This window comes from Acipenser ruthenus, chromosome 1, assembly GCF_902713425.1.
Source record: "Acipenser ruthenus chromosome 1, fAciRut3.2 maternal haplotype, whole genome shotgun sequence".
NCBI lineage: Eukaryota > Metazoa > Chordata > Actinopteri > Acipenseriformes > Acipenseridae > Acipenser > Acipenser ruthenus.
The window spans coordinates 21,073,707-21,086,982 of NC_081189.1; the positions used below are offsets into that span (position 1 = coordinate 21,073,707).

Consider the following 13,276-nt stretch of genomic DNA (forward strand, 5'->3'; position numbering starts at 1 on the left):
GATAAGAGCTCAAATAATACTTTATAAAGAAAGCTATAGTCAAAGGAATATTGCAGGGCGACAGACATTGCAGTGTTATGGGGAACACAACTGTATGACAGGATCATAATTTCGTTCTCTGGTTCTTAGTTTGTGTTGAAACAAGCAAAAATGTATTTTGTTGCAGGGGAAGGCAGAAATATTACAGTATAGAGCACTCACGCGGCAATCTAGCTAAAAGCAGCATGACCAAAAACCATTATCGTCTAGAGCCGTGGTGATATCAGTTTGGAACCAGTAAGGTCAAATAGACAGACGGCGTGAGAATTGAAATGGCATGTTAGGTTCTGTCTATTTTAACAGGTGTAGTCCCTATGGATTTAGAGTCTATTCCCTGACACTATTAGCTTTAGTACCACTTTAACTTGTACCATTTAAACTTGTACCATTTTTTCACTCTGAAAAGTCTTTGAAGGTACAAAACCATGAAAACAGCCCTCTAATCCAGGATGTTCAGCTCCTATTTGAGTCTTTCTTTCATGATAGTCCACCTGCTGAACTACAAGCTGCAGAAGGCTGCTTTATATTGTTATACCTTCCTATATTCTGGACTTATCATGTTTATGTATATATGATCATAGCCGTGTACCTCAGCGACTCTGACAGCATCTACAACTCGTCCGTCCTTCTCGTCATTCTGTTGTTTCTGAAGGGCCTTCCATGCTGCATTCCTGAGACCCTCTCGGGCCGTGTCTCCATGCAAGTGCTGCCAAATCTTCACCACAGCGTGGACAGCACTGTAACGTACATACCAGGCTTTCTCTTCAGCTATAGATAAATAAAAACACCTCTTAAAAAAACATTTATTTTAAATTTGTTATGCTCTAAAGCCCTTCATGCTTTATTTGAAACCATCGTTCCTAATATGTTATGGATGACTGCAGTTTATAAGCCCTTAAAGGAGTGCTAACCAAGGTTTTCACATCTATTCCCAGAACTTTAACACATAGGCAAACTAGGCATGTGCCTAGGGCACGAACTCAAGGGGGGCCTCAAAACAGTTATGTGTTTTTTTTTTGTTTTGTTTTTTTACATATACAGCTTTGCGCCTAAACTGGAAAAAACTTCACTCACTGACAATCAAACCGAGGCATGTATCTCAAAAACAAATTGTTCAGATGTCTCTACCCCATAGAATTCTGTATCCCCGCATGATTCCATGCCTGTGCCGATGCAATTTTTCAAAGCTTGATCTGCACTTGTGACATTTCTGTGCCCGAGCCCCGCTGTGTTCTCAAGCATTGCCATTGAGTTCTGCTGCAGTTTGCAATAAATATTGTAAACAAGACCAAACTAATTCTGTTGCAAAATAAAACAGCACATTTAACACCACTGATTTTCTAGATACAGTACGTTAAGCCTCCTGCGTTGCTCAATACATGAAACCCTTGATCAAAGTAACCATACAAAACACTGGCGATTTCTCTGCTCTGGAGAAAAGGGCATGGTCTTTAATGAAGCGAGTCAAAACCCAGCCGATTTTGCGTGCAGTAAACTGTAACGTATTCGACTACACAAAAATGTACAGGTAGGTTTATTTTTTACTATTTATTTTAGTGGACTATTGTGGAGCTACCGTTAGTGAACAGAAGTTTGAGAACCCTTCTATATATCCCCTTTTTCAACTTCATATGGTGGTCCTTGTTTGTTTGAACTGTTGCCTTTATATTCAGTAAATCAGAAAAAGTCATTATCGAGCTGTGCTACAGGATTTAAAGTAGGCTTCAGATTTTTCCGGTTTTATTCTGAAATGTATTTAGCACACCCCCTACTGTTTAATTTTCTGTCAGATTCATTCAGTCGTACATAATACCTTAAAACTGAGAATTATACCTGTTGTAAAAGGGTGGAGTGCTAGTTATAAAGGCTACAATGTATATAGAGGTGTGTGTTTGTGTGTGTGTGTGTGTGTGTTTGTATGTATATGTGTGTGTGGCTGTTTGTTCAGGGGTAGGGGGCCCGCATGTGTATGCTTGCCTAGGGCCCGGTGAGGGGTTAATCTGGCCCTGCCCCCATGTCTTCTGCTGTTGGTTCTTTGCTTGTTCTTTGACTCTATTTGGAACGTGCAGCTGTTCTTCGTGTATGAAATTACTTCTGGTGCTGTAACTCAGTTTCAGTGTTGTACTTGAAAAAATATCTTCTTACAAAGAGCATGCTGATATTGCTGCTAGGGCTTAAAGCTTGGTTAGAACTCCTTTAAGAGAAGACCTATTCCCTATAATCCCTTTAATTAGCTGTCTGTACTGCCAAAGAGAAAAGCAAAAACTATACTTTACAGATATTGAAATACCATTCTTATTGCTATTGTTTACTTTTAATTTGATAATGGAACTCGATAAATCCCAGATTTTTCTTAAACGGATATATATATATATATATATATATATATATATATATATATATATATATATATATATATATATATACACACAGTATATATAGTAAGATAGCAGGGAGGGGGTTAATATCCTCCCTGCATGAAATCAATATGCAAATGCACATTGGTTGAATTTAATTGTTTAATTTTGTAAATTGTTTAATTAGTAATGATCCCCTGCACCTGGCTATCATTGTAAATTAGAGCCAGGTGCAGGGTATTTAAAGAAAGCAGCCAGTGTGTTTGGGGCTGCTGTGTGGAGAGCTTGCTTGTTAGTGTGCACAAGCGTAGGAAAAGAAAAGGTAGTGTAAACCTGCGTGGTTTTGTTTTGTTTGAATATTTTGTTTAATTGGCCGTCCTGCAAGATAGTTTAGGTTCCTGTTTTGTGTTTAGTTAGTGCTCAAGAAAAGAGCTAGGTGTTTGTTTTGTTTATTTTGGTTTTTGTGTTTATTAAAATAGCGCAAGAGCGCTTTAAAAAACCTCCATTTCTGTGTCCTAGGACTATTTTTAAAGGGGCAAAGAACCAGAGTGGATGAAGTTTTTTATATATATATATATATATATATATATATTTTTTTTGTTTACCACTTACACACACTAGAAGAGTGGGTTAAACGTTATGCATGAATCACCTGAGCATTTATGATTAAATTGTGTGATAAAGTATGATTAAATTAATACTGTATAACACAGACACCAAAGCTGATAAATTATTAGAAAAAAACTTTTACCCCATTATGCCAATGAGTCTTACAAATGCCCAAGCAGTACTAGCACATACACATAGAAACACTAAATACTTTAACTGTACAATTTTTTTTTTTTTTTTTTTTTTTTTTTTTAAAGGTTCAACAATAGATCCATATTAATGCATAACAAACAATGGTCAGTTTTTTTTAAGACTTACATTGAGTCCTTGTCTTTAGAAGGCAAAGTAATCCAGCTTCATTCAAATGTTTTTGTCCTGAAAATTGGTTTACACCAACCAGAGCAGTTTTTTGTATTTCTGAGTTGCACCCATGCAGACAGATGTCTGCTAATACAGTGGAATAGATGTGTGCCAACTGACAGGGACAGGAAGATAAACCACCTATGGATTCCTTTTCCTGAAATTACAAAACAAAGTATTTGTGTACAGTCTGTATTGTGGAGTGTGTATGCATTGCTGCAGCTTTCAAATTCTAAGACCATTATGGAATTACTGGACAATTACTGGATGGTAAATGCTAGAAACCCCTGGTAGGCTGTCACACAAGTGCAGGCAGCAAGTGGTCAGGCTGAGGACGGCTTCCGGAACTGTAATGAGGCCATATAAAAATGACTACTGGGGTTCACTTGGAGTGTGCTCTAGTAATGTCTTCTCACTGAAACAGTGTGTTTGTCAGAAATGTTCTATTGCAAAACACTTTTATACTGGACTAGAGAGTCTGGAGTGAGGTGGTTTGAAAAACGAGGGGTGCGCCGCAGTAATTTCTGAAGTTTTCCAATTATTAACTCACAGTTGCCACACAGAAAGCAGCTGTGACTAACTTGAGAAATTCAGCGCTTAATAACCTTTTGATAAGCAGACCAAGTGGTGGAAAAAGGACATTAGCTTGGAAGTGCGTAATGATCTATCAGAAACAACAGAATGGTATCATTGGATATTTAACAGGTAAGCATTTAAATGCTCAGAACATGTAGGAGGTATATCATTTTAACAGGGTGCAGTAATTTAGAAATTCATCAGTGAAAAAAACTCAAAGCAATAGAACTTGGCCTTAGTGTAATTGCACCAACTGCTTAATCATCTTGGAGAGGGATTCCATCATTGAGAACATTAAAGATTAGCAGAATTCAGGATGTTTTATCCAGAGCAGCAGTGCAAAGTGGCGAAGTGACTTTATAACCCGACTCTCGTTGGACAAGATTAGAATGAAATCATCAGCTGTGGTGCCAACCATTACCTGTTTTTGAAGAGAGTCTGGTCTCTGTGCTACGAGTTCCAAGGAAAGGTCCAGTAAAACATGAAGGCACTGCATGTTCGATTTGGCAGCTTCCCCCAACACCAGCAATCCCAACACAGAATCAACCCTAGTGACCATTATAAATACTTAATATAGCAATATATAACGTAATGATATTCTGAGAACACCTTCATTTTACCTTCTTAATGTCATTATGCTGCATGCTAAGATACACAGTACATAGTAGGCAGAAATAGTAAATAGCATATTATAAAATGGATGTTGACCCACTTAAGTTTTATTTTTATCAGATCAAATGTACTGTGTGGAGTTACTGTGAGATAAATGAGCTTATGCTTGTTGGCAAGAAACACATAATTAAGTTTTCTATTTAACTGCAGTAGCCTGCCTAAATGTGATTAACATTAAAAAGGAAAGGTTTATTTGCAGTAGGAAGAACCAGCCGTTACATACCAGTTTTTATGATGAAGCTCCTCTCGAAGGAGTAGTAGATGCTGTAGAACTTGGTTAAGCTGGTGAATGTTGTTTTGCACACAGTACCAGGTGAGAAGGGAATGCCAAAGTATTTGATTAATGCCGTGGCCAGATTCACCGGTGTCTGAGGGGTGTGAACCTGCAGAGGACTAAAATGGAGATCCACATTTAAATAGACACGTTATCCGGGTTTAGCTCTATTACATCACATCACATTGTTAATTAGCCCATTATTAACCTTGTTGTGTCCAGTGCAGTCTACCAAAGACGGATTTGGTCTTTAAAGGAAAACTTTATACCCTCTCAGTTTACAAAACACAGTATCAATTATTTATTTAAGGGTGACCTTTTTAAAGAATAATGTTCATATTTCTGTGTTCATTCTATTATTGTAGATTTAACCCATTGAGAGCCATTGTCCTCATTTGAGGATAGGCTACTTTGTAATTTTTTTGTTAGCATTTTTAACTGGCATCTACCTGTTATTTAAATGTTCTCTTTAACTATATTGTTATAATAATTTACTCTAATTTTCTTAACCACAAAAGTTGTTTAAATGTAATGTATCACATTACATAAATACAGCATGTGTTTTGATGTGATTAATTTGGTACTAAATGGGTAGATTCATTTGAATATCTCATTAAAAATAATTAAAAAATCAGTCCATTAAATTGTCTGAAAAACATCATACAAAGACATTTTTCAAATCAGATCTACTGTATGGCCCCTTTTTTAGTTATGCAGCAGATCACAGAGAACAATGGGATGTGAAACAAGAAGCTCTCAGATTTTTGCCCCTAGCAGCCCATTATAATACAAAACTCAGAGTTCATTAAGTATTTCTCTTGTGTAGAATATTTTTTAAAAGGTTAGGGATTAAATGAAATGGGGGACACTTTCTGACTGGATTAATAAAACATTTTAAGAATAGTCATTACAAATGGTCTGCACAGGTCAGATCTGCCACCAAATTAAAGTCTTGTATGTGGGTCATTTTAAAATCTCCTTTATTCTTTTGCTGACGTGACTAGTCTATTTGATTGATAAGGTAATTTGCACATACAATATATTCTGTAAATGGTCCTATTGTAAGTGCAAAAACAGCATTATTTTTGAATGACGTGGAAAACAATTATTCGTTAGACCAAATTACTTTCTTGTAATTAAAGTGTGAAAAGAGTCTGAATAGTCTGCATGTGCTGTGAAGTAACACTTAATTAGCCTAATTTTTGTAATTAAAAAGTTAATTGGACTGTATTCTTTACCTGACACAAGTTAAAAACTAATAACTTGTCAAAAGCAGCACTTTGTAAGAGGACATCTCCTTTAAGCATCTAATTTAGTGACAGCCAAAAAGAAAACAATAGACTGCCTACCGGTAATGCTGTGCCCTGGGCATTAACAAATGTGCCTGAGCCACAGATGATTTCTCCTGACTTTATTATGAATTGCACATCAAAAAGGACGTTTGGAAAGGGCTGATAACAAGGCTCACATTCCACCAGAGCTAAAAACAGAAACATAAATCTTATTTATACATTGACTTACTGTAAAATCATATACCTCAGTTCTTTCTGTAGTAGCAGCTACGCAGATCCCTTACAATGAGGGTGTGCCAGCACTACCGCTGGGATGTTTATATCTAGTTCAAATGACATTCGTGTCATCATATTTAGACCATGATGCAATTCCATATTAGAGAGAATCCATAGTTATAATAACTAGATATTTCTCTATGGACAAACAGATTTTTGTTCATTCAAACAGGACATTAAAAAGAAATATACATGTCCTAAAAATGGTTAGAGTTACTTTTAACTAATTAATAGGACAGGATCGATGATGTTGCACCAACTTACATTACCTTCAAAATATGTTCCATGCAAAGTCCTCAGATTGGAATTATCAAATTTATATTTTATTTGGAATCTTATTAAGAATGTGTTGGCAGTAATAACTCTTTGCAGGGCAGGAGTAGCTGGACTAATTTAATATCAAAATTAATACATAGCAGCAGCAGTAGCTTATTGCAGACCAAACATTTGCCTTTCTCAAGGACAACCATGTTTTGTTTTTTTATCTTATTGAAGTATCTGAAAAACTTGTAAACACTGTATATGTACTCTAGGATTATTTTTATTTCAATAACTTTATCTTACTATATCTTCAACACATTATCCAAAAATGTTACATATAGTTTTAAAGATTCCAGTATCTTTCTTATAAATAATTATTTAAGAGTAAAACAAAAAAGCTAATGTCTGATGACCTCAAGGTGGATACGATTGGTGCATCATTTTGGTTGAGGCTGTGTACATTTAAAATTAGCAAAAAAAAATTGAAACTATTATTATTTATTTCTTAGCAGACGCCCTTATCCAGGGCGACTTACAATTGTTACAAGATATCACATTATACATTATTTCACATTATACAGATATCACATTATTTTTACATACAATTACCCATTTATACAGTTGGGTTTTTACTGGAGCAATCTAGGTAAAGTACCTTGCTCAAGGGTACAACAGCAGTGTCCCCCACTGGGGATTGAACCCACAACCCTCCGGTCAAGAGTCCAGAGCCCTAACCACTACTCCACACTACATTCTACTGCTGTCTCGCTGAAATCTGATGAAAAATGAAACAGGTTCATACGTATGGCATAAGGACAGCAGTACATCCTAACCTGTGTGCACAGAACACAAGGCACAATTCAAGTTGAAACACGTTAAAGTTTAATGTTGTAGAGTACAATCTTTTTTGTGTTTTAAAATAAGTCATTACATTGTATGCAGGGTATCTCTAATTATATAAGAGACATCATTTTACAGTTTGAGCAGCCAGAACAACTTCACTTTGCACAAGATGACATATCGAATACAATTAAAGACACACAACAGTCATTGTATTCGCTTATCAATCACGACTGAAAAATCAACCAATCACTTGGGTGTATCTTATTCTAAGAGACATCATTTGCACAGTTTGAGCTGTATCATGACATATTATCATGTAACATACTGTCAATAAGTCTTTGTTTTTGTTGCTAAAACAATGGCACAGTGAAGCCTGAAACCACCAGAATCATGTAAGAATGACGTACCATTCTTAATAGAGTAGTAGAAATATACTTCATTTCATTTTTGTCTCTTTTCTCCTTCGGGATTAATAGGTTAATATCATCAAATACTTAGATCAGCACAGGAGTCTGCCTAAAGTTAATCTAGGGTATGCTACATACCAGGAACATCTATCATTAAGAAGTAATCATTAAGAAGTAGTCATTGAATATTCATTGTGTTTACTATTAACAGGCAAAAGCTCGTTAGTGCTAACTGTATTTTAACAACTATTCAAGTAGCAAAGATGTTAGTATAGCCGTATTTTGAATAGCAGGTCAAGGGTTAACTGCCAGGCTGAGTGGCGAAAAAAAGACGGGCGAAAGCCAGAAGGCAATGCAAATCTTATTTTTAAAAACATGGCACTCAGATCCTTATTAATTAAAAATGATTTCCCTGCATAATTGCGACCCAACTTTTGACAAATATTGTCTGTGGAGGTTATTTTATTTTTTAGAGGGTTGTATTCAGTTTGCATGGATGGGTGACATTTGGGGGGAAAATGTAGAAGAGATTACATTTTTGAATGTTTGTAAGGGTCTAGCAAGTTGATAAAACATTGTATGGTAACCCTGCTTTTTTATTTCCAAACTAGACTAAGCACGTTATCATAATGAAATATATGGTGATAGCTGTAGAACCTGTAGGAACAGTGTACTGCATGTGCAAACATGTCATTATCATACCTTGCAAGTATTTTTTAATGCTTGATTTATTCTTCTTATATTCTTCCAGGTGCCCAGAGAGATGAAATACAAAGAGTCTCAAAAAGACAAGAAATCCAAGCTATTGAAAAATGGGAAAATTATTGATGAAATAATACAGCGATGCAAAAACTACAGCAACAAATTCCAAAAACGTACCTCAATCATCAAAAAAATAGTTTGTGAACAGAAATCTGTCAGGAAAGGGTTACGTCCCATGATGGAACTTGACCTAGGGAATCACACACTGTGGCCACCATCTTAGGTCACAGGTCAATGTGAAGGATGTTGTTACATTTTGTCTGCAGAGTTTCCATAACACTAAAAATTTGAAGTTGTCAGCTTAAATGGTTTATGAGATATACACTTAATAAAACAATCTAATAAAGCACTATTATTAGACCTACTGTACATTTTAAAAATAGTTAAAAAGATTTATACATATAATTCAGCCAGTTCCTATAAATTATTTAAAACACATACACACATACACACAAATCTTAATGAGATCAAATAAATAATACAATAAATCAATCTGTAACAAGAAATAAGCCTGTAACAAGTAGAAACCATATAGCCGATCTCCTTAGTCTTTATAACATAACAATGACATCTAGTGGGCACAAAAAATATGTAGCCTTATTTCTTGAAAAAAAAAAAAAGAAACCTTTTCTTTATAGGCTTTGCCAATATCCAACACCAAAAAGTAACTCACCTTTAGCATCTTAACTTCACAGGTGTACAGGTAGGGTTTGTGCACAGTGTCACTGCATACCCAGTATAAAATGGACTCTGCTATGTAGAAAAGGACTGGCAGTTGCTCTGGGTTAAATGGAGCATGGTCCACAGAAACTAGAAGAACATCTAACGATTCTAAACAGAAACAAACAAAATTAAAAAGTATTTGTAAAACAACTATTTTAATGATTTTCATGACAAAATTGCTGGTTTTACAGTATTTGAATTGTATTTAAAGTTCCAACTTCTGTTAGCACGCTGGAATTAGCCGTCACTGCTTATGTTAATAATACTTGCCTATTGAATCCAAAACATGATATGTTCTTGTTTAAGGAACACTTTATATCATCTACGTTTTTTCTAATATTTACAGTATTTTTTAACTGCTGCATAGTGCACTGTGCAACATTCAAATGCTTCCCCACCTCACTTCCCCACAATCAGCTTTGGGGAGCTTTTTCAGGAGCAATGCTTGCTGGAATAATTAATATGCATGGCAAAAATGCAATAGAGGCAGAAGCAACAACAGAGATGGATTAAAAACACACATAGGATATTAAACAGATAAGAAATTAAATATTAGGACAATTAAGATTATGTAATTCCCTTTAACATCACTTGTTTTACTTTATATGTATTACATTTCAAATCAGTTATCAGAACTTTGTTAAAGACAAATTTACAGGTTTTAAAATTCTAATTAAACTATTCTTCTTCACAGCTCAAATCTTCAATGGCAAATCTGATCAAAAGGTAAATTGAGTACCTGGAACAGTAAATACATACCTTCTTGTATTTTACCTCTGCATAGTGCCAGTAACAATAGCTCTGACCAGGCTAGCGGTAGGTCAACATGATTTCCTGAACCGAGTGAACTCAACCCAGCTCTACGCTATAAAAGAGCATTTTAAAAAACCATAAATCCTGTTGACTTACAGTAGTGTTTAATTTACCAAAGTGGACAAAATAATATACAAACATTTTACGGCTAATGATGACATGTGTAATACTGCTGGTCATGCCTCTGTGTTTTACATTTACATCTACATTTTTTAATATATCCTGAAAAAAACCCTGTACAGTTGTGATAAAACTTGGTTCAGACATTCTTGACAGCATAATGGTCATCCCTTATAAAAATGTGCACAGTAATTTTGCAGTTTTCCTATGCTTTTCCCATGGCTATACTTCGTATTAATCAGGATTTGCCATGTTTTTAAATATGCTTTACCATACTTCTCTAGGCTTCACAATGCTCATCTGTGGTTTACCATGCTTTCAGTATGCTTTATTATCCATTTACCATGGTAAACTTTTATAACATATGACATCACAAACATGTATTTTCATTTTAAAACATGACACCTGGTACTACTGTACTGTGAAAAACTGACTATCAGCTTGCTTGCCTTGCCTGCCAGGGACCTTGTTACACTTGCACTTACCTAAGTCATTTCACCTCAGCAGTTTGTTTTCAGGGTCAAGCAATTTACGGGCTGCAAATGTCAGTCATTAGAAAAGCAGCTTGTTGGTTACTGACAGGAAAGAAGGGGCTGAAGGGGTCGGGACAATATCACTGTCCTCATGAAATGGACATGAAAGTAACAATCTAAATGCAAGGCTCACAAAGAGATGTATTTACCTTAGTGTAGTACCAGATACAGTATCATGTTTTAAAATAAAATTCATATTTGATAAAACATAATTTCTTTCAACCTGCACATTTATGACTTATAAAGTGCATGACGTGGATGGCGTGGAAAATTACTGGAATGATTTTGTTAGCTTTAATCACTTTAAATGATCGCTAACACAAGTGTTAGTTCTGAATATGGTAGTATGTACCTGAAGATAAATGGAGAAATCTGTCCGTATGTCACACTTATTACAAGTACATCGTGTGTCTCTTATTGCCTCATAATTACCTTGGTGCGGTTGAGTATTTTTCTGGCCAGGTCCACAAAGTATTCCTGCTCAGCAGGCTCCTTTGCATTGTTAAAATACTGGATAAACTCTTCTGTGATTTCAAACGGGTTTCTAAATGAGAAGAAATATCTTTATTTAAAAAAATTAAAATCACTTGTCATTAAGGCAGTTGCTTTGCTTGAGGAATGGAAATCTCTCATCATATAGAAAACGGTGTGTTCCAGATATACAGGGATAGCCTTGCATTTCCTTTCTACCGAAGAGCACTGTGAATGTATTATTAAGTTATGCATAAAACCCAATATATTTTAGTCCTAGGCAATCAACCTCAAAAACCAGGACAGTAGGTAAGCCTATTGGACAGTGATGTTATTGATGACACTTTAATGAAGTAATGTTTTTAACCACTGGAGTGCTGTCATTGGCACAACAAAAGGGCTGCTTTGATGACCAAACCTTGTATCTTTTTAGGTAGCTGTTAATGGTGGTTCTGTAGCAAATTACATGGATTTTAAAAGGATTACAAGTAAGTAGGATATTCCTTAAATAAAGAGCCATCTAAAGTCACACAGGTGATGCTACGATTCATAAGTTGTTTATGCAGAAAGGAGTTGTAAACACTTTATACCTCTGCACGGCATCCTTTTCTTTGTTGACGTCTTCAATTTCTTGAGCCTTTTTAAAAATCCTTTTTTGCAGCTCTAACTGCTGACCTTGTGAACCAATCCCAAATCTGTGAACAACTGGAATTTTGACAATTGGCATCTTTTTTTGGAAAATCACCTCTGACAAGAATTTCTGCAAAATAATGAGACAGAGAGCTTATAAACACCTTTTTTGTTTTTTGCCCGTTTTCTGCCTTGCCACAGGTAAGTCTACTGGATATACAGTATGTATATTGCACCAGATTCGCATTAGTGGATTTGCATTAGTGGTGTAATGTCCACTCTTGTACCACAAAGAATGAGGGCCTGATGAAGGCATAATATTAACTGATAAGCCAGCTATAGGGGAACAAATGATTAAAATCAGAACCAGTGACTGCAACATCATAACATATTACATGAAAAGGCCTTTTGGATCAACAGTATTTACTCTGTATATAATACGACAGGTGCTTAGACTGCTAATGTACATCGGGATAAAGAGTAGATACCGTACAGCCTACAGCAAGTGCATATAAAATGCTTTCGCTAAAAGTGAAGTGTATCCGTAAAAAAATATCCAACATTGAATTTCAGTACTGGCATGTTAAAAAGAAAGTCTGTGTTAAAGTATTAAGCAAGACCATCTGTTGAAAATTGCAATTTTTAGGAAAATAAAAACTGTTCACGTGCAATGTGCACGTGAACGAGAGAGACTGTGAAGTAACTGAAGGGCTACATAACATTAAGAAATAACCTATTCTTTGCAGTGTACTTTTCGAACATGCTAGTTCATGGTTAGCACTTAAGGTGGAAAAACATACAGATTTTTCTTTTTAAAAAAAAAAACAATAAAATATGCATTACTGTCAAAAAACTATAGGATTGTTGTCATAAAATAGATACATGTGTAGCCCATAACCATTTTAAACTATATATTTACGTAAAACGTATACAGATTTATAGATTTGTATAGTAGTTATGCTTATTACAGCAATGTTTTAAGAAAACAACGTAACATTATTGCTAATGATCTATATAAAGTTAATTCTACATGCATCTGTCTGTGTTATATTCTTCATACCTGAAAGTTTCTGGTTCCTGGGTGGTTGCTAGGGAAGCGGTTGAAGTCACGCCTTTGTCAAAAGATCTTACTGTCAACATGACATCATCTCATCATCATGATATATTCGTTTTCACGGGGGTTGGGGGTAACTGCACTCACTTTATAAATATAGGAGTATCTGAGAAAAAGTTAAAAGAACTTATATCTTGAAATTGT

At 35.4% G+C, this 13,276-nt stretch overlaps 1 protein-coding gene across 1 annotated transcript in view; it reads right to left on the reverse strand.

The window, feature by feature from the left end:
* Nucleotides 1–13,242, reverse strand: part of LOC117409632 (transmembrane protein 232) — a 34,223-nt gene extending 20,981 nt beyond the window's left edge. Inside the window, exons 1-11 of the mRNA XM_059021317.1 lie at nucleotides 13,079–13,242; nucleotides 11,979–12,148; nucleotides 11,350–11,461; nucleotides 10,211–10,316; nucleotides 9,402–9,559; nucleotides 8,669–8,768; nucleotides 6,237–6,367; nucleotides 4,837–5,006; nucleotides 4,363–4,489; nucleotides 3,324–3,522; nucleotides 629–807 (exon numbers count right to left, since the gene is read on the reverse strand). Of these exons, the coding sequence (XP_058877300.1) occupies nucleotides 629–807; nucleotides 3,324–3,522; nucleotides 4,363–4,489; nucleotides 4,837–5,006; nucleotides 6,237–6,367; nucleotides 8,669–8,768; nucleotides 9,402–9,559; nucleotides 10,211–10,316; nucleotides 11,350–11,461; nucleotides 11,979–12,115 (1,419 nt within the window). The 5' untranslated portion in view covers nucleotides 12,116–12,148; nucleotides 13,079–13,242. The remainder of the gene's footprint in view (nucleotides 1–628; nucleotides 808–3,323; nucleotides 3,523–4,362; nucleotides 4,490–4,836; nucleotides 5,007–6,236; nucleotides 6,368–8,668; nucleotides 8,769–9,401; nucleotides 9,560–10,210; nucleotides 10,317–11,349; nucleotides 11,462–11,978; nucleotides 12,149–13,078) is intronic.
* Between the last annotated feature and the right edge of the window lie 34 nt (nucleotides 13,243–13,276).